The sequence below is a fragment of the Vanacampus margaritifer genome, chromosome 2, assembly GCF_051991255.1.
Source record: "Vanacampus margaritifer isolate UIUO_Vmar chromosome 2, RoL_Vmar_1.0, whole genome shotgun sequence".
In the NCBI taxonomy this organism is placed as follows: domain Eukaryota; kingdom Metazoa; phylum Chordata; class Actinopteri; order Syngnathiformes; family Syngnathidae; genus Vanacampus; species Vanacampus margaritifer.
Window position 1 is genome coordinate 4,971,671 of NC_135433.1, and position 21,462 is coordinate 4,993,132.

General features: G+C 37.6%; 1 protein-coding gene across 2 annotated transcripts in view; it reads left to right on the forward strand.

The window, feature by feature from the left end:
• The window catches only part of gpc5c (glypican 5c), a 190,715-nt gene that overhangs the window by 126,385 nt on the left and 42,868 nt on the right, over positions 1-21,462 (forward strand). For both annotated transcript variants that reach the window (XM_077557509.1, XM_077557510.1), the window contains exon 7: positions 13,678-13,798. In XM_077557509.1, coding sequence (XP_077413635.1) covers positions 13,678-13,798 — 121 coding nt within the window. The remainder of the gene's footprint in view (positions 1-13,677; positions 13,799-21,462) is intronic.

Below are 21,462 nucleotides of genomic sequence, written 5' to 3' on the forward strand. Positions count from 1 at the left end.
AATATTTTATTGTACATTTAGAACAGATATAAAATTTGCCCTTAATCGTGAGTTAACTATTGAAGTCATGCGATTAATTACGATTAAAAATTGTATTCACCTGACACCCCTAGTAATTATTATTAAATAATTGGTTGATTAGTTTGATATAGATAATAAAATAAAAACTTTAGAAAATGATTAAAAAAAAATGTTTTAAATTAAATCATTTTTTAATTATTGTAGTATTTAATTATTTATGTGTAATACAATATAAAAATGAAAATGGATTCATGACTTGCCCTATCCTATTTTTCCCCCCCAAACAAATATGACCCTTGATCACTAAAATTTGCTCACTTCTCATTGAGAGTCTCAAGAAACTGCCATTTTCACGATTTCGAGATTTAAAAAAAAAAAAGAAGCTGTAGCATCATTTTTTTTTTATTATTATTATTGAATTCAGTTGTTATGCTAGAAGCGTCTAAAAGCAAACCTACTGCAAATGTTAATAACATCAAGTACAGTTCAGGATTGCAGTCTTTTAAATCAATCCACAAAATCTCCTGATCTGAACAGAATCAAATGTAACTTCAGATGAATCCAACGAGTGCTATTGTGGCCTCCCTGACACTATTAAAGCTCCAACGTGGGGTGTTTACACGGGTACCGGCTGGCACACAAAAGATGGCACCCAGGGGTGTTGTGTAGCCACTAAATAATCGGTGCGAGTGCGGGGGCGAGAGCCAAAAGAGAAAAAGTGCACTGTTTGAGCCTGCCTGGCCTGCAGATGACCTCCTGCAATGTTCGGCTTGCACTTTTTATCATCTTCGTATTTCTATGCTGATTAAATTGCCTTTAGGTGCAGTTTGGCAAACAACACTTTTTACCACAGCTTAAATATGTGACTTGTTTATCATAAGTTAGGTAACAACGCTCCTGTGGTTGGAGGGTCTTTTTTGTTCTGCGCATATAAAACTCTGTAAAAAATAGCAAGTGTGGAGTTGTGTAATATTTGCATGTTTCGTGTTTACAGTACTTTGGATAGAGTGGAGTCCGCACACATACAAATCATGCCGATGAAATGTTTGCAAAGTGACTTTTAGAACGACTGATAGTTCACATGTGGAGCTTACAGAAAGGCTCCGAAGGTGTCGGCAGTGTGAGAACACGCTGGCCTTTCGGGAAACAAAACCTCCTGCCCCGAATATTTCAAAGTCGCTGTCCGAGCGCTGCTCGTAAAAAAAAGTTAGCTGGCCGCAAACGATTCAACTCGTCCCCACTTTGCTCACTCACGACTTCATGTCCTATGCTGTGATTCACTTTTAGGTCCTTCCAAAAAAAAAAAAAAGTAGTGGAAGTATTTTTAACTCATTCACTCACAGACATTTTCACTGAAGCAACCCCCTTCGCTCCCGGCTCTTTTATTGAATTCTGACTGATTTTGCAAAGCCCACAGAATATTGTCTTCTGCTGCTATAAAAACATGGGACCTTCCAAAGGAAAGATTAGAGTCCCTTCTTTCATCGGGGAAAAAAAAGTCTGGATCTTTTTCCGTTTTAGAGTTTTAGAGTTTCGTCAATTTTCCTTTTTTTTTACATTTTTTATTTTATTTAATTTTTTTAATTTTCTTTCTTTTCTTTGGTCCTTCCTCGGGTCTCCTGACGGCCTCACGACTCTGGCTGGAAGTGTTCGGTTTAGGTGAACGGTATGAGATTTTTTAATAGGTTTTAGGTGAACTAATGAATACACACTCACACATACACAATAAAAAAAAAAAAAAAAAAAGGGAGAACAATGACGATGACATGTCAATCGGTAAAATTACCAAATGAACAATACTGAGCACTCCACAAAATAAAAAAAATAAAAATTCACATTCCTGGCGAAAACACTGAGAGAAAGAGCTTGTTGTAACATGACCCTGGCTGATCTCTTATACTCTGCCGACACCTGCTGGCATTTAAAAAAATAATAATTACAATTGCTCTTCATGTCAGAAGCTGCATCAACAAACATGTAAACACGTTTTTGCGAGTGAAGGACAAAGTGTTTAAAAACATTTTTACACGTTTTTGGGATTGAATGAGATAAAGTTTCTTGAGTTTCACCTTCTGTTTTCCCCCGCTTTCATTTTAATGTGATGACACATGCAAAAACATGCTGAAGCATGAATAACTGTATTGCTGTTTTGTTTTTTAATGAAAAGAGTGTCAGTACTATGCATGCATGCAGAATTGTCAATCCACACTTTTGAACATTTTCGTGCCTCTTTCCTTATTTATGGAATTCCTTCTGCTGCTACAAGCCTAAAATACTGTATGGACATACATTTGCGATTCCATTTTCACACGCCATAAGTACTTCACTTATCTGTAAATAACCTTGAATGTTTACCATAGCCCACAGCAGGGGGGGGCGAGTGGGCATGAATTTTTAAAATCAAAATAAACAAGCAATTTTTTCTCTATCGCAGCAACAGCAGTTGCCCAAAGCACTGAGGAAATAATGGGAATAAAAACAACACAGGCACACTCACAGCATTTAAATTAAGACTTATTAACTTCCTGGCGTGTTGCAACCATCCCACTCAAAAAGAAATGACGAGTTTCAAAAGGTTCCGTTCACGCTCAGTATTCGTTCATTGTGGAAAAACAATCAGAGTTCGATATTTAAACCTGACTTGAATCAACTATTGTTGATGATGACAGGAAACGTCGAAAAGTGGATGAATTTAGCATTGACGGAAGTGGAATTTCGTCCGTCAATGTAATCGATAATCTGTCGATAAATTCTGCAATCCGTCAATGACGGATGTCCCGTTTTGGTGACGGAATCATTGACGGACGCTCATTTTGCTGCACAATCAGGGATGTGATTTTTCCGCTAATTCGCGGAATTCCGCTTTTTTTATCTCCCCCAAAAAAACAAAAAAAATCCGAATTTTTTTTTTTTTTTTTTTGTATTTCATTGTGTATGCACATGACTCCGACAGATAACATCTTCTGCTATAACAAAGACATTTGTGGTATGCTCTAATATGAGTTACTTTTCATTTGGTCATGATACAATTATTTGTTCATGAAATTTGAACTCTTCAACATTATTTATGTGTTAACTTAGTAATCACATTAGTTAGATATGATGATATTCTCAGTGATAGTTTTTAAAAGCAAAGGCAGTCCAATGTTTTTGAATGTGACTGATTTTGAGTTGACTAAAACTGCCATTTTATATGGGATAGTTCAATATACATTGAAAATTTATGCTGTTGTTTTGTCTATTTCTTTGTCATGTGAGTGCATTGAAAGTACTTAAAAACACGGACCCTGGACCTAGCTGGGTGCCAGCGGCCCCCAGACCCCCGGCTAAATTTTCAGATAATTTCACTTTGGTCAAATCACATCCCTGGCAATGGACGAATGACGGATTGAAATATTGATGGATTGACGATGATAATAATGATCAAAATAATGACACCTATGTATGGGGTGCTACTGATCCATTTTTTTCTACTCGTGTATGACCATTTACAAAAATTATTTTTTTCACTGGGTCCAATGTGTTTAGTGAGTTTTTGTTCATGTTCAGGCCCACAAATATGTGATTGATTGTGGAGAATAATAATGATAATAATTTGGGATGTTCAATACCACTTTTTTTTTTCAGACCGCTACTCAACTCTTGAGTAGTCACCGATACCGATCCCAAATACCAATACCGCTGCTACATAAAATCCCCCCCCAAAATTGGCAGATAATTTGAAAGAAATACCTCTGAAAATCATCTTATACATCTTAAAAACAAATCAGTTATGATTTTCGCTATTTATAGGCCAGTTGTAAATAGTGGAGTTCAACTGTAAATATATTGTTCTAAAAAAAATAACACTAATGCAAATGGATACAATACTAATACCATATCAATATTTCAATATATTATTTTTCCTAAAAAAAAAATCTAAAATGTAATTAAGGGCAATTTTCTATTCCTCAAATTTTTGAAGAGAAAAATAATGGCAATACTAATGATAATAATTTGGGATGTTCGATACCACTTTTTTTTCAGACCGATGCTCAACTCTTGAGTAGTCACCGATACCGATACAAAATACTGATACCGCTACTAGATAACCCCCCCCCCCTCCAATGACAGATAATGTGAAAGAAATATGGATATATTCCAATATAACCTGTTACCTTTTAGTATTTTCCTTAAATATATTGTTCTAAAAAATAACACTAATGCAAATGGATACAATACTAATACCATATCAATATTTCAATATATTATTTTTCCTAAAAAAAAAATCTAAAATGTAATTTAGGGCAATTTTCTATTCCTCAAATTTTTGAAGAGAAAAATAATGGCAATACTAATGATAATAATTTGGGATGTTCGATACCACTTTTTTTTCAGACCGATACTCAACTCTTGAGTAGTCACCGATACCGATACAAAATACCGATACCGCTACTAGATAACCCCCCCCTTCCCCCAACAATGACAGATAATTTGAAAGAAATATGGATATATTCCAATATAACCTGTTACCTTTTAGTATTTTCCTTAAATATATTGTTCTAAAAAATAACACTAATGCAAATGGATACAATACTAATACCATATCAATATTCCAATATAGTATTTTTCCTAGGAAAAAATTCAAATGTAATTAAGGGCAATTTTCTATTCTTCAAATTTTTGAAGTCGTTGCAGACTAACAATAATAATTTGGGATGTTCGATGCCAGACCGATACTCAACTCTTGAGTAGTCACCGATACCGATACAAAATACCGATTCCGCTACTAGATAACCCCCCCCCAAATGACAGATAATTTGAAATTGATATGGATATATTCCAATATAACTTGTTACCTTATAGTATTTTCCTTAAAATAAATAATTTAGGGCAATTTTCTATTCCTCTCATTGTTAATTTCTAATTCCTGATCATAAAACGGCAACAAGAGGGCGGCCGTTATTGGTAACGGCCACCGTCACCAGTACCGATACCTTAAAATAGATTTGGTACCGGTATTCATCCATATTAATAATAATAATAATAATCGAGAAAAGCGCCCACTTGTTGCGGCAAAGCCTTTCTAAAAGATGATGACGCTCCGCTCATGCTGTATAATTATCCCTCTCATTCATCAAGGCGTCAATTATTTTAACATTCCCACTCTAATACGTATTTGCCTTGGATGCCGTTCACTTTGGCCGTTAATCACATTATACGGACGCATTTCAAACTCATAGAAAGTCATTATGCGTGTCTGAGGCTAATTAGGTAAGAAATCTGTCAAGATGGAAATAGTTGCAACTGGAAGACAATGCAGTGTGATGGTCAATAACAAGACGACATGTTTTCGAAATGTCTTGAAGAAATACAGACGGCATTGTTTAGGATGAATAGTGTGGGTTGATAAAGCCCGGCAGGCAAAAAAGCTCAACCAATCAGAAGTGGAGCCCAGATCGAAGGCATTCCATCAAGTTCACCTCAGGCCAGAAAAAAAAAATGAAAGAAAAAAAAAAAAGGTTCACCTCAGGCCACTGGAGACCCCTTCCTTTGTTATGCTTCGCCTTCTTTACCTTCCCTTTTACATGTTTACTCATTCTCGAAATGGTTCATTTTCACGCTGCGCGTCTTTTGTTCGCTTGCATATTGACGCCGGCGCTGAATTGCCTCGGGTGAGTTTCGGCGCAGTTCAGCGCCGGGGGTCGACATAAAGGGCGGTGGGCGTGTCCCGGATGCTCCGGGCGGGGGAAGACGAGAGCAGTTAGCGCTAGCCGCTGCCAAAAAGATGGCTATTCCACATGGGGGTGGGTCACGTCCAGGGTTCAAGTTATGCAGCTCCAATAGATGCTTGTAAAATGATCAGTCGGGGTAATTCTCATGAAAAAAAATGGAGTGGCTTGTTGTATGAAGTCATTGTAAAGTGAAGGTGTCTTCTAAATTTTCATTTTTTTTTTTTTATAAAAAATGACTAAACTAATAGAAATAGTTCACATGGATTTTTGACGTCTATAGTCGTCAATGGTAGTGAATGAGTTAATTGACATTTGACAACACACTTGATAAAAAAAAAAAGTAATGGTTCAGATTGAACAACAAAATCAGCTTGAAACAATTGGAAAATCCAAATTGCTCAAGAGGTTCACAAACTTTTGAGCAGCACTGTATATATATATATATATATATATATATATATATATATATATATATATATATATATATATATATATATATATATAAAATGAACGATTAATGACACCGACCCTTACTTGGAAAGCCTGTACTGGGGGAATTCCAGTCGCAACGCAGCAGACACGTCCACGTCAAAATTTAGCAATAATAAATTGAATAATAATGCATAAATTTGTGGAAACTGGGGTCAAGCTGTATTTTACAATTTTCACAAGTTCATGTTAAAGATTAGATAGCTTCTAATATGAAAAGAAAAATCCAATAAGCTGTCATCAACGTGTTACAAATGCAATTATGCCATCTAGTGGCAGAAAAATGACCTCAACACAAATCAATATCACACTCTTTTTTTTTTTTTGCAGTACAGTACATCTTTCTAATTTTTGCTTTTATTTTATTTTTTACTATTATGAAACTACTGCATCAATGACTATAAGATGCAGTCATATTTCTATTAGTTTAATTTTTTACCACTTTTATGTTAACAAGAGTATGAAAACTTAGATATTTTATTGTGCAAAAATCCAATAAGCTGTCATCAACGTGTTACAAATGCAATTATGCCATCTAGTGGCAGAAAAATGACCTCAACACAAATCAATATCACACTCTTTTTTTTTTTTTGCAGTACAGTACATCTTTCTAATTTTTGCTTTTATTTTTTTTTTTACTATTATGAAACTACTGCATCAATGACTATAAGATGCAGTCATATTTCTATTAGTTTAATTTTTTACCACTTTTATGTTAACAAGAGTATGAAAACTTAGATATTTTATTGTACAAAAATCCAATAAGCTGTCATCAACGTGTTACAAATGCAATTATGCCATCTAGTGGCAGAAAAATGACCTCAACACAAATCAATATCACACTCTTTTTTTTTTTTGCAGTACAGTACATCTTTCTAATTTTTACTTTTATTTTTTTTACTATTATGAAATTACTGCATCAATGACTATAAGATGCAGTCATATTTCTATTAGTTTAATTTTTTACCACTTTTATGTTAACAAGAGTATGAAAACTTAGATATTTTATTGTACATTTTGTTGTAAATTTAGAACATGTTTAAAATTTGCGCTTAATCGTGAGTTAACTATTGAAGTCATGCGATTAATTACGGTTAAAAATTGTAATCACCTAACACCCCTAATATATATATATATATACACACATATATATATATATATATATATATATATATATATAATGGTTTTTGAAGCTCGATAACACTTTGTCACCCGCAGAGCATGTGCAATGTAGCTAATATTTTCTTTAGCCGACACATCTCAAAATAGTGACTGGATTTCCAGCTTCGCTCTTATTTTCTATTGTTATTTTGCATGTGGTCGAACCGTGACATGGCGCACATGTGATGTCACTCTCCCAGACGGGAATGCAAAGTCCCAGAATGCTTTATTTATTATTTATGTATCATATTTATATTTTATATTATTATATTAGTATTATACTTATTAAATATGCTTACACTTTAGTTCCTCCTTTTTTGTGTACAGCTGTTCGCTGTTTGTCTTTATCTAGCAGTGCCGTCTCTTCCTGTATTTGATTAGTTTTGTTCTGAGGGGGAAAACCGTGATTGAAAAATACAGTATGTGAGACTTATTCAACTACCACTTGAATGCTAACTGACCGTTTCTGTAAGCCGCTTGTCATCATTGTTAATCGCAATACATTGACAAATTCTGGCCTTGCAAAGTAACTATAGTTAGATTACTTGACTGAAAAAAAGCTAAGCGATCGATGCTGATGTTGTTCACTTTCCTTTCTTTTCTTTGGTCCTTCCTCGGGTCTCCTGACAGCCTCACGGCTCTGGCTGGGTTCTGAACTGTTCGGTTTAGGTGAACGGTATGGGATTTTTTAATCGGTTTTAGGTGAAGTAATGAATACACACTCACACGCACATGCACATACTCACCCACATACAAAATTAAAAAATTAAAATATATTATAAAAAAAAAAAAGGAGCGAGCAATGATGATGACATGTCAAATCGGTAAAATTACCGAATGAACAATACTGAGCTCTCCAGAGAAAAAAAAAAAAGATGCTGATGTTGAAAAATTTCACACTGAAACGATCCCACCAAACAAAACAAGTCCTGTACATGTTTTATTTTCATTCATAACAAAATAAATAAATATAGTTTGAGTATCAGAAGAAGACAAAGAGCCAGTAAAGCATGACTGAGACGTCTCAAACCCGGGTCACGTCGAGGAAAGACGAGTCCCTGTCTGAGTGTTTGTTGAATTCAAAAAATGTGAAACCCAAAGATAAGAACCCAAACTCGTTCATCACGCTCATGCTATCATTTGCTTTATCCTCCATTGTAGTCCTCCAGTCACAAATTATTCCGAAGCCGTGAATTAATGCGGCTGCAAGAGCGTCATCAAGAATCCATTTGCGGCATTAATTGTCGGCCTCCACGGCATTCAGCTTTGACGTCCCTTTTGTGTGCCTTGTCATGTCCCCTATGTAATACTGAACATGCCCCGAAAGGAAAAGTAGCGGGCCTAATTCCATGCCTAACTCACCCGGGCACATCCCTTTCATTGGCATCCCCATTTGATGAGCTCATTATCGCACCAACAACTGTTATCCCGAGCCAAGTCGGGACACGGACACGTCCACAAAAACACACTCGTTAACACACAAGACATCATTTTGAAACCGCTGCTTAGAGAGCTGTTTGATTTTTGCATTCATCGGTGATGTCAAATGGAGAGAAAATCCAAATTAGGGTTTGGTAATGTAGCGATTGGAGTACGATTCCGAGGGCTGCAGTTACATTCAATTAAAGAATATCGATGCATTTTTTATTTCCTGCCTAAATGTCTAATAATAGCGCATGGATGTTATTTTCAATACAGCTCGAAGGTTCTTTGCTTTACAATGACGTTATGTTCGTATTAGGGATGCACCGAAATGAAAATAGTTGGCCGAAACTGAAAACCGAAACGGCAAAAAAAAATTAGGCCAATTTTTACTATCATTGCATTTATTCAAATTAATTACAATTATAATATAATATAATAAAATATTTATTTAGCACTGGCATTTTAACTGTGCCCACACCGCAGACATGTTGGCTAATGGTACATTAAACACCAAACGAGGGTTGAGCATTTTCTGGCGGTGCGGCGCACTTCATATATCGGCACATTCACATATTCACCAACGTTTAAAAATCAATAAATACATTTGTTCCCACCAGCTAATCGGCTTCGTGAACGGACTGCAAAGTCACACTTGGCGTCCTGTACAGGTCTGTCGCCACTCGGAGATAGCGTTAAGTGTTTTCGTGTTTAAAACTGTTGATAGCAGTAGTGCTAACATTAGCTCAAGTATTTAACACGGACACCGGGGATGCCGGTGAAAAAGTGGAGGCGTTGGAGGGGCTCTTATGAGAACAAGGGAAGGGGCAGTTCTGCCTTTTTTCAACCTACTTAAATGTTGTACACCAAGCCACGCCCCTCTCCTCGGGTATGCGCAATGACCCCGGGAGCTGCTGCGACCGACCGGTGCAAACTCACCCCCGCATTCGCTGTTTAGTTCAAACAGACACTTGCTTGCTTTTAGCCGCAGTTTTTTGCTTGCGTCACCACAACATCCTATTTCGGCCGTATTCTTTTGGCTTTAATTTTATTTCGTCCGAATGCTGAAAAAGGCAAAATTGCCGTTTTCGGACAAAATTTTGGGGTGGCCGAATATTCGGTGCATCACATTTCGTATGTTGGTGAAGTAGCACAAATCTGTCCGTGAATTGGTTCCTTCTTGTCCATGTTGTGTAATTGAACAGGAAATACGTAAATTCAGCTAATATTGGCTATATTAACTCTTTTACTGCCAAACGTTATCTGAAAAACAACCCCTTATAGTGCCAGCCCATTTTGAGCATTTTCACTCATCTTTCAAGGCAAACAGTGCTATGACTACATAAACATGGCGGATACCATATTAAAGATTAGATTCCATTCTTTCATTAGAAAAAAAAGTATGTTTCTAGCTTATTCCGTTGTTTAGTAATCACCATTTGAAAATAGGTAATTTGAGTAACACCCAGCGAAAATGGAAAAAATAAGGAGAAAACAAGCTTTTTGTGAAAAGATAAATTTTCTGCACAACCGTGACTTTGACACAAATATTTTTTGTTTAGTGACGCACTGTGAATTAGATTGAATGTGACAAAGGCTTTGATCATTCACGTCATCCTTGAAAACGTTCTATTTCCTAAGATCCGCCATGTTTTCATGTAATTTGATACACGGGAGCCCATTGAAAAGAGACACAATGCTGCCGTCTGCTGGCCATAGTTAGTGGGTGTTTTGGGATTTTTACAACCCCATTCACAAAGCAGCGCTGCACAAGACGTTGCACTACCCACTGAGAAAAAAAGAAAAAAACGTAGTTGACGGCCATTGGTGGTATTGAGTTTTTGATCAATTTACTTGTAATCTGATTACATGTTTTTTTCCTGTATAGTAACGGAATCCAGATACTTTTTTTTTTTGTATTCTGATGATTTGATTGCTCACGTTCCACTTAAATTTTTCTGCCAGTTATTTAATAGTAGTGGAAAAATTGAAATCAGTGCTTAATCATTGAAATGATATTCATGCCTAATTTAAACTTTTTTCTCCCTCTTTTTTTAATTCAAATTTAGCAAAGGCCTAAATGTCAAATGTCTCTAAAAGATGATTTTGATTATTATCCTCCTATTAATCCCCCCCCCCCCCCTTATCTGCTTGGATAAAGGTCAGGACCGACATTCCTTTATGTTAAACCTGTTTAATATTTCTAATTGGCAATTCTCATGTGTCAACACCGATTTGCGACCTAGCGACAGACTCGCTAGTGAGGTGACATAATGATCCCCAAAAAGGAAGTGACCTTTTAACTCATTCACTGCCATTGACAACTATAGACGTCCAAAAATCATGGGAGCTATTTCTCTTAGTTTAACATTTTTTTTCATTTAATTTCATTTTTTTATAAAAAACCTAGAAAAACATTTTTATTGTACATTTATAACAGATATCAAATTTGTGATTAATCGTGAGTCAACTATTGAAGTCATGAGATTAATTACGAATACAAATTTTAATCGTCTGACGACCCTTATTTTTAATATATTTTTTTTTAATTAGGGGCGTCAGGCAATTAAAAATTTTCAATTGTAATTAATCACGACTTCACTAGTTAACTAACGATTTAAAAAAAATCTAGGTTTCCATACTCTTGTTAGCAAAAGTGGGAAAAAATGTTAAACTAATAGAAATAGTTCAAAAGAATTTTTGACGTCTATAGCCGTCAATGGCAGTGAATGAGTTAAAAAATCTGTGTGTGCGCCCCACTTGAGAACGCGCTGTTTCACTCACCCCAAGCAGAAACAATTGAAAGTGGTGATAGAAGGCTTGAGCAGAAATAAAGTAAGGCGGAAGAGGGTTAGTCCTTTTTTCTTTTTTTTTTTTAGTTTTTGCATTTTTATAGGCTCTCCTCAAAGCGCTTGTTCAGCAAAGATGAAGGAGCGCAGACCTTATCAACACATAGCTTGCCATAACATGCCAGATATTCTCAAGTTCAGCACTTTTATGATTGCTTGCCCTCATGCTCACGTTGATGCCGTGCACGCACCAACTGCAAACCATAAACGCGTCCGTAAAAACGCGCACGCTTTTCATGCAATTCATAATCACTTGCTGTGCTTTATTGATTTGATGCCAGTGCTGTTAAACCCCCAAAGCGTGAAAGTTTAATATCATCGTATGAATCTCGCATCCATTTAGATAACAGTGTAGGAGGAACGTAAACAATCAATCTAAAGGTAAAATTGTATCTCTTTGACTGCCAGACGTTTTCAGAAAAGGGATGCCGTGGGTGCCAGCCGATTTAAGCATTTTGACTGATCTTTCAAGATCCACAGAAAATTTTGTGTTTGGACTATGGAAACACACATGCTACCAAATGAAAGATTGGACTCACATCTTTCATCAGAAAAAAAAAGTTTGTTTCTACCTTCTTCCGTTTTTCAGTAATCAACAATAGAAAATGGTTAGTTTCACCCAAATGCTCCGTTTTGAAACAAACGTCTTTTAACGTCTTTGGCACTCATCCGTAGGATTTTACTAAACGTTGTTTAACGTTTTTGGGAGTCAAAGAGGTATTCACGGGAAAGTCAAAATCTTGATTGCGGAAACCAAAAACTTGAGATCACTTCATGTCACAGCTGATCCATGTTCAGCTTCTTTTACAAGCTTTTAGTATGATTTAATGCAAAAAGTTAAAGTACGATTAGTATGTAAATGTATTGAGGGGTACGCACAAGTACATTTAAAACGGTACTGATTTCTTAACCGGCATTTTTTTTATTTAATTTTTTGGTAATGCCCAAATCCATTTGTCGGATTTGTCATGATAGACTTGTTTTAATTAGATGTGCTTAGCTTGTTGGTTCATTCGGTTTGTAGAGAACATGCTGGTCTGTAATGAGGAATTTGAAAGATGACTTCATTTGACAGTCGATACATTTTGAAAATAGGAAAAGGTTGGAGCAATCATTAACTTTTGCCATGAAATTTTTACTTGAATTGATGTTGATTGGGAAAGAATAGCGGACATGACCTTTTTTAGAGGGGCAATTTGGATAGTAGCAGCACAAGTTATGTAAAAAAAAACAAAAAAAAAACAGTACATATTATTCATATTTACAACATCAGAAAATTAGGACAAAATGGGAGGATCAATTTGTGTGATCGTTTTTTTTCCTACTCATTTTCAGACTAGCAGTCGGCTAACATGAGGTTCCATTTAGGATATTATGGATTGTTTTTTCCCCCCACTTCTTTTTTTTTTTTTTGTATTCTAAGTTTGAAATATACTAACATCCAAAGGTGGCAATTGTACATAAATAAGCATCATTTATTGCATACAAATGTGAGGCGGAAAAAAAAGAATCCTCGTACCTCCAAAATCGTCACTTTTCAGGAGAACTCAAAAATGGTTTGTTGAACCATTAGCACATTTTCAACACTTTGGACTGGTCACTATTTTGAAAACAACACCCACGTGTGTGGACTGAACGACCGCATCGATTTTGTGAAAACATTTGAATTTCATTCAATTGTGACGTGAGGTTTCTGCCCGACGACAGCGATATACAAAAGTGAATGTGAAAAGAACTTCACTTTCACTTAGGTGTGTACTCACTTTTGTCATCAGAGGTCTAGCTATTAATTGTTGTAATTTGAGTTATTTTGAGTTGACAATAAATTTGCACTATTATACAAGCTATGTTGCTAGTAAAGTCTGACAGTTGCAGAAAGGGAAAAACCTGTGGCATTAAGTCATTATCATGTCATACAGGAAGTTTTTATATCGTCTATTGTTGTTGTTTTTAAAGCATAAGATTCTTCCCTCTTTTCCATACGAAAACAGTGACGCAACGCTCATTTATTTCCCTTCCAGTTACACGGGCAGAGTGGTAGGAAATGGTCTGCACGCACAAAGACAGAATCCAGAGGTCAAAGTTCGCACCCCCAACCCCTCACTCGCTGAAGTCAAGGAGAGGCTGGAAACATTCAACCAGGTAAGATGATGAGTTCACGTTATTTTCCGTTCACATGCTGCTGTTTAAAGAGCTCAAGCTTCCTGGGGCGGCTCCGATGCTCAAACGTCAACAGACGTGCCATAGACAAGTCAAAAAAAAAAGAGCATATTTATGCATTGAATTCATGCACACAGTGACACAATACCAGATAAAAAGACTTTAATTCTTCACAAAAACAAGCAACTGTGGTTATATTATCTTCTCAATCTCTTTTTCAAAGGTCTTGGAGCCATGAGCGATGTAATACATGAAATGATCTACTGACTAAACTAAACTAAAGTGTAATTGGTGCAAATAAATACACATTGTGGTGGTCACTTGATTAACCCTGCCCACTCCCAAAAAAAAAAAAATATATATATATATATATATATTTTTTTTTTATTTTTTTTTTTTGAGTTTGGAAAAAAAAAAGTTTGAAGTTTGAAAAAATATATATATATTTTTTTAATTTAATTTAATTTTATTTTTTTGAGTGGGCAGGGTTAATCAAGTGACCACCACAATGTGTATTTATTTGCACCAATTACACTTTAGTTTATGTCAAACGGGCTAAATTGGGGGAAATATTATGGGGGTGAAATGACGGAAAAAATATTAAATATTTTATATTATTCAATATTAAAATATTTAAAAATATTGAGAAAAAAATGAGGGGAAACAAATCGGAGAATATGCAAATCCATAAGTTGTAATTTGTTATATCACTATTCACCACTAGATGGCAGGCACGGAATTGTTTCGCTTACCCATCCCTATTCTAGACCAAACAAAACAAAATATATCAAAAGCCATGTATCTAACAAAACAATTTTTTACTTATTATTGTCCCCAAAAAAATGCTTACTTTAAATCTTGAGGCAACAAAATGCTGCACAAAAGAGGCACAGTTGAGTGTTCCAGGAATAGAATTGTTTTCGAGCTATTTTCAACATGTTAAATTGGTTAATGATGCATAAAAACAAATGACAATGCGGGGACAAACTAATGGTATGGAACTTGAGCATATTTTTACATACGAGGTTTCTGCTGACAGCAACAATATGTCACCGTTAAATGGTCTGTTCTAGTCATTGCCCCGGAGTGGGTCAGATGCTATCACTCAACAAAAGTGCCATTTTTAATGGCTGTTATTTGTGGCAAATTAACCCTCTTCATAAACACAACTTTAACATCCTCACGCCCGAGACCACTTTAAAGCAGAGACAGATTAAGTGAAATAAAGGCTGATTGAAGATGAAAGTGGGACGTTGACAAAATGGAATGAGTGCAGAAAGGAAAAAAGCAAAAGATGAGACGTGGGGATCAAAAGGTCACCGATGAGTGGCAGAGAGGCAGAGATGACACAGGCGGCTTCAAAGTAACTCTGTTTGTCATGTAGATGGGCTTTAGCCCTGAAAGGAACCAAGAAGAAAAGGCCCGTTTCACACAGTCCCTAGAGGCCATTTGGCGAGATCGACCCAACAGGATTGGGTTCCTCTGTGAATGGACTGGCCTTTTGTTGGCCTCCAAATGATATCCATACTATAGCAGGAATTTCTCCTTTTCTATATCTACATCCCTCAGACTGGCTTCTGTTTCTAGTCTTAGTCTTAGTTTTATTGCCTTGCTCTAGTGCAGCACAACTGACTAACTTCCTTTCAACTGATATGTCTCACGTCCTCTGTTAATGCACTGCTGTTTTCCTCCATTGTCTTCTTTAAAGACCCTGCAAAGTGATTCTGAGATTTGTTTGAAAATAAATACGAAATGTTTTAGCTTAATTGCTGAAAATGTGCGAAGACTGAGACCTATTTAGTGTTAAACTTTCAGTTTTCCAAATTTTCTTACTTTATTAATTATTTTTTTGGGGCAGCTTTGGTGGCTAAAACGAGAGTGAGTCCCGCTCACCCACTGTATAAGAACTTGAGAGCGTTCATTCACAATTTTCCGGCTCATTTGCGATTGTGCACTCTAAAAACAGTTGGACCGATCCACTTTATGGGTCAATTTGACCCAATTTTCTGGGTTATTTTATACAAAATGACCAAATTTCTGACCCAAGCAGAGAATCTCCCAGCTTTATGGGTTGTTATATACAAAATAATCATATTTTTTGCGGGGGGGGGGGCAAATCAACCCAAGTCCGACCCAACTTTATGGGTTGTTTCACACAAAATGACCCAATTTTGGACCCAAAGTTGGGTCAAACTAACCCAAGTAGACGATCTGTCCATTTTTGACTCATAATTGGGTTATTTTTGAGTGTGATATACCCTAAAATGCATCTTCCCTTCAGAAAGGTGGCTTGTGTAGCAGTTTGAGAGTGCCTTGTAGTCAGGCATGAGTGTACTAGATACAGGCGGAAAAGGGCGGAGGGGAAGAAAAACAAAAAACAAAAAGTATATACCTCGGACTGTACAGAGTGCAGACCAGGGCTTCAGGCTGACGTGGCTGCATTAGAGCGCCCTGTTGTTGGATCTGAGTGCATGCACGTCACACAGAGAAGGTGGAAGAGGGGGGAGAAAAGGTCAAACTCCAACGTGAGAAGCCGTGGTGTGGACAGGGACTTAAAGTGCGTCATTGTTGGCCCTAAGTGTGCACCAGTCACTGAGAGAAGGTGGGAGAGTGAGAAAATTAAATAAATGTGACGTCTGACTTAACAGCTACCATGTAGACTGTGGCTCCGGACTGGTGTGGCCGCTTTGAGTGCCTCGTTGTTGATCCTGAGTGTGTGCCAGTCACGGAGAGAAGGCGGAAGAGCAAAGCAAACAAATAAAAATAAAGTCTGACTTGACAGCCAGCATGTCGACAGGAGCTCTGGACTGGTGAGGCCGCTTTAGAGTGCCTCGTTGTTGATCATGAGTGTGTGCCAGTCACGGAGAGAAGGCGGAAGAGGAAAGCAAACAAATAAAAATAAAGTCTGACTTGACAGCCAGCATGTCGACAGGAGCTCTGGACTGGTGAGGCCGCTTTAGAGTGCCTCGTTGTTGATCCCGAGTGTGTGCCAGTCACGGAGAGAAGGCGGAAGAGCAAAGCAAAGAAATACAAATCAAGTCTGACTTGACAGCCAGCATGTCGACAGGAGCTCTGGACTGGTGAGGCCGCTCTAGAGTGCCTCGTTGTTGACCGCGAGTGCAGGCAAAGCAGAGAGAAGGTGGAAAAGTGCATGTTGTTGATTTTTCACGATTTTGAAGCCTGTTTTATATACTTGGCAAAAGTTTGAATCATTCAAATGTGGCAGTTGGAGTTGTTAACTGTACTGTGTCAAACAAAGTCGATTTCGTGGTAATGCACATCTCGAAGGATAACCCAAGACCTGAAAAACTTTCGGACCTGCCGCAACATCCCATCGTGTGAAGTGGTTGTCAAGTAGCCCGTCGTCACGGTGACACTTGGGCCGGTGTCCTGTTGACATGAATTGCAGCTTTTGAAGGTGGACCACCTTGAATCGAATCCAGGTGGTTGAGTTAAGCGCGGCTGAGTTTTGTGTTGATGTCGCGTAAGAGCAACAATTCCGATTGCTAAACTGCATAATGTGGCACAGCCTCAGGAATATTTCGACATCTACTACTGTACATATTTAACATGTGTGTTCAAGCCTGCGTGATCCTCGGCATGCACTTAACGGTGAAAGAATTCCCGGCAAATCCCTTGTGAGCTCACCTGAGACAGCTCAACAAAGTTTCAGTTCGAAGCTTAGACGTGGTTAACAATGAAAGTATTTTCTTCCTAAATGAGCCGACCGAAAAAGCTTAATGGCTTAAACTTAATGGACCACCACCTGTAACACGGTTGTTGCCTCCTTACGTCAAAATACTGCTTTTAAGTGGCTGCAATGGAAGAATCCATCCGTCTTTTCATCTTGCTTAGAAAGTAAGTCCTCTGCTATTGGCTGGAGGTTACGGACTGAGCCCTCCCACAAATAGTGAAAACCAATCAGTCATTTGCACCACAGTTATAAATGTTTACTTGTAGCAATAATTTAAAGTCATCTTACATTGTGCAACTTGTATGAAATGTTTAGCTTTCAGTCAAAGTGTATCGCTTCAACATCGAGTACTTCCTTGACACTAATTACAACTTTCCTATTCGTCAGGGGGCATTAGCGCCATCTTGTGGCACCTTGGGTAAAAAATACCATGTGAAGTGAAAGCGGTGCATCAACGACACTCAGAAATGCTGCAGGCCGAGCTCCTCCGTGACGGACTGACACAAAATGGAAAACTGTTGTGGTCTGACGAGTCTACGTTTAAACATTTTCATATTCTTATTAGAAATCATTGGGGGCAAAAGAAAATAAATAAATGAATTTTAAAAAAGAAGAAGATCTTATTAAAGCTCTTAGAGCAAGTAAATAACCACGTTTGAATAGAAGCCCTTGTGGATAAACCCAAACTATGCCAGGCGTTTAACTTTCTGGACCCGGATTTCCAATATTTGATTGGCTCATATATATATATATAGTGCTGCTCAAAAGTTTGTGAACCTCTTGAGCAATTTGGATTTTCTAATTGTTTCAACCCGATTTTGTTGTTCAATCTGAGCCATTACTTTTTTTTTCATCAATTGTGTTGTCAAATCTCAATTAACTCATTCACTGCCATTGACGACTATAGACGTCAAAAATTCATGTGAAATATTTCTTTTAGTTTAGTCATTTTGTATAAAAACCTAGAATTTTTTAATTGTACATTTATAACAGATATAAAATTATCATGCGATTAATTACGATTAAACGGCCCTTATTTTATTTTTATTTTTTTAAATAGGGGATTTTTTTTTAATTGTAATTAATCACGACATCATTAGTTAACCATACAATTAATCCCAAATTTTATATCTGTTCTAAATTGACAATACTTTTTTTCCCTAGGTTTTCATACTCTTAGCAAAAGTGGAAAAAATGTAAACTAATAGAAATAGTTTAAATGAATTTTTGACGTCTATAGCCGTCAATGGCAGCGAATGAGTTAAAAAGAGTCAAGTAGGATCAGGTAGGACACATTGGTAGCTAAACTAACCACTGAAATGGACCAATAAAATGAGAAGTTTAGCAAAGAAATTTTGCATCAGTGACTGAAACAGAGACAAAACCACGTCACTTTAGTCATGCCCAGGTTAACCCATACAGGTCAGTCGTGCTGAGAGGAAGAGAAATCTCAGGGGACCTCAGGAAGTGGGTAGAAACAGCACATCTGAAACCATGTCCATGGGAAGTTTATTTAAATTTCAACATTAAAGGCTGTATATCCATGCCCAGCGCCGTTGTGGGCATGAACAGTTTTGTTTTATGGGGGGGGTCTGGGGACTCAGAACTGCAACTTTCAGAGTGGCCTTTTATGGCGTCTAATCAGCATCTTGATAAGGCACACCTGAGATCTGGGATGGATTAACTCGGCAAAGGAGAGGTGCTCACTTTCACAGGTTGAGACTGGTTTTCAAACTATATTTGAGAAAAATGGTGATATTGTGTATGTGAAAGAAGCTTTAGATGTTTGAGTTCATCTCATAAAAATTGGAAGCAAAAACAAAAGTGTTGTGTTTCTATTTTTGTTGAATATAGAAACACACAAAAACAACGTTTTTCAGTTATTTTAGCGATTTGGTGATCGTACACTCGCATACAGGTTGAGTTGAAACGGCTGACATTTTGTGCTACCAAGTTTTTTCAACACGTCTCTAATCTTTTCTTAAATTTGAATAACCTCCACTTTGAGGATTAGTGAGGTTAAGACGTATATTTTTGACCTGCCGGAAAGTAGTTCCACGCAGGGCTGTGCGGCTGTAAGAGGATTTTGCAAAGTGATGTCGCTGATGTATCGCACGCCGTCGCCTCCTCGCCCACCCGTCACGTCCCCCTCGTACAGAATTCCTCACATGGAAAGCAACAAAAATCAAACGTTTGCATTCCGGCGGAAGGCTTGGATTGCACTTCCTGCGGCAGGCGGGTTTGCAAGGTGGATCACACACACGCCGTCGTTTCTCAGCTGCAAAAACATCTCCATGTTGAGTCAAATATATAAAAGCTCATAATAACACACAGAACCAAACCTCATCTCTCGACCCGCCGCAAAACGGCTCATTAATGGAGTTAAGGTCCTCGTCTGTCTATTTCTCTGACCATCGTCTGCCTCGCTGTCTGCTAATATCGCTAACGTGAACAATAAATGTCTCAAAGTGGATTTTTGATTCCCGGCCATTCGTCCAGCTGTTCAGAACGGGAATTCCTTTACAATGCTCTGCTTGTTTCCACTGGAAGTATTAAAACCAGATGATATGTTGGTTTGTCAATTGTAATTCACTCAGTGACGAGGCGAGAAAAAAAAAGCCAGACAAATCATTCTCGCACGTCTATTTTCTGCTCCCTGACACGCTGCCGCCTTGACGCGAGTCTTGGAAATGGCCGCCTTGGAAGGAGAGTTGGACGCACGCTCGGATTATGAACTGGCCAGTTGTGTGTGATTGATGAGGTTGACTGGCGTGTCGCTGTGTGCTTTGGCCGCCGGCCCGGTCCAGGTTCCGCGTCCGAGTGTGTTTAAAGGCTTCCAGTCAGCGCTTGGATCGGCCGATCGGGGGACATGCTGGGTCCTCATAAGATGAGGACGTTTGTTTACGTTGTTTCTAGGTGTGGTTGGTGCTTAATACTAATGCTAACACACGTGCTATTTTTCTGAAGAAATAAAATTACCTTTGATACAATTTTTTATACCAATTTTTTGGGGCTGAGGGTGGAATTCGTCAATATCATGGAAAATTTTAAATTTGTGAATGCACCACTGCACTAAATTTGTAGGGGTTTGCCCAAAAAAATCGATTCTCATAAGAATTGCAATTCTCATTTTGTAGAATCAGAATCAATTTTAAATGTCCCAAAATCGATTTTCTTTAAATTATTTTATACTGTCTTGCCTTTGTCTGTGTGTGCCTTTATTTGGAGCGCTGTTCATGTTGTACCTGGTTTGGCCACTGAGGGGCAGTGTGGTTCCACGCCGTCTAATACACTGTTAAGTTATAGCCACATTAGAGAGTAGAAGGAAAAAGTCACGATCAAGTCATTCCAATAAAAGTTGTTTTTTTTTTGCAGCGTGGAGCCGTTCTTTTGAGTGATAAAAGTGCCGAGAGTAGCGCGCGAATTAGCATTAGCGAGTCAGACTGGAGTAGATCATTACAATTCCTTGCACATCTATAGATTGAAACAAAAATCAGTCAATCAAATCATTTTGAATCAAAAATCATTCTTAATCGAAAATCAATTCTGAATCGAATCTCAGGCCGAATCGTGAGACATTCAAAGATTCCCACCCCTATAAATTTGGGATTTGAGAAATATATTAAAAAAAAATCTGGTATAAGTCGGTGCTAGTATGACTTTTACAGTTGATAACTTTTCAAAGATGACAATTGACACAAATTCTTCATGTCAGCAAAGTCCTTGTAAGATGATCAGGTTTCGTGCAACCCTCACACCTGAACTCACATAACACGTTATTCATCAATTGGCGCTATCTCTCATTTGCCAGAGTGAGGCCAAAGTAAACTCGCATGTACATACTTGAAACGGACGCAGTCAGCTCCGCCTGACAAGTGCAAGGCGTGCCAGGCATTTCTTATGGGTGTGATTGACTCGCGATGCTTCCCGGAGTTCGTGGCCAATAAACTGT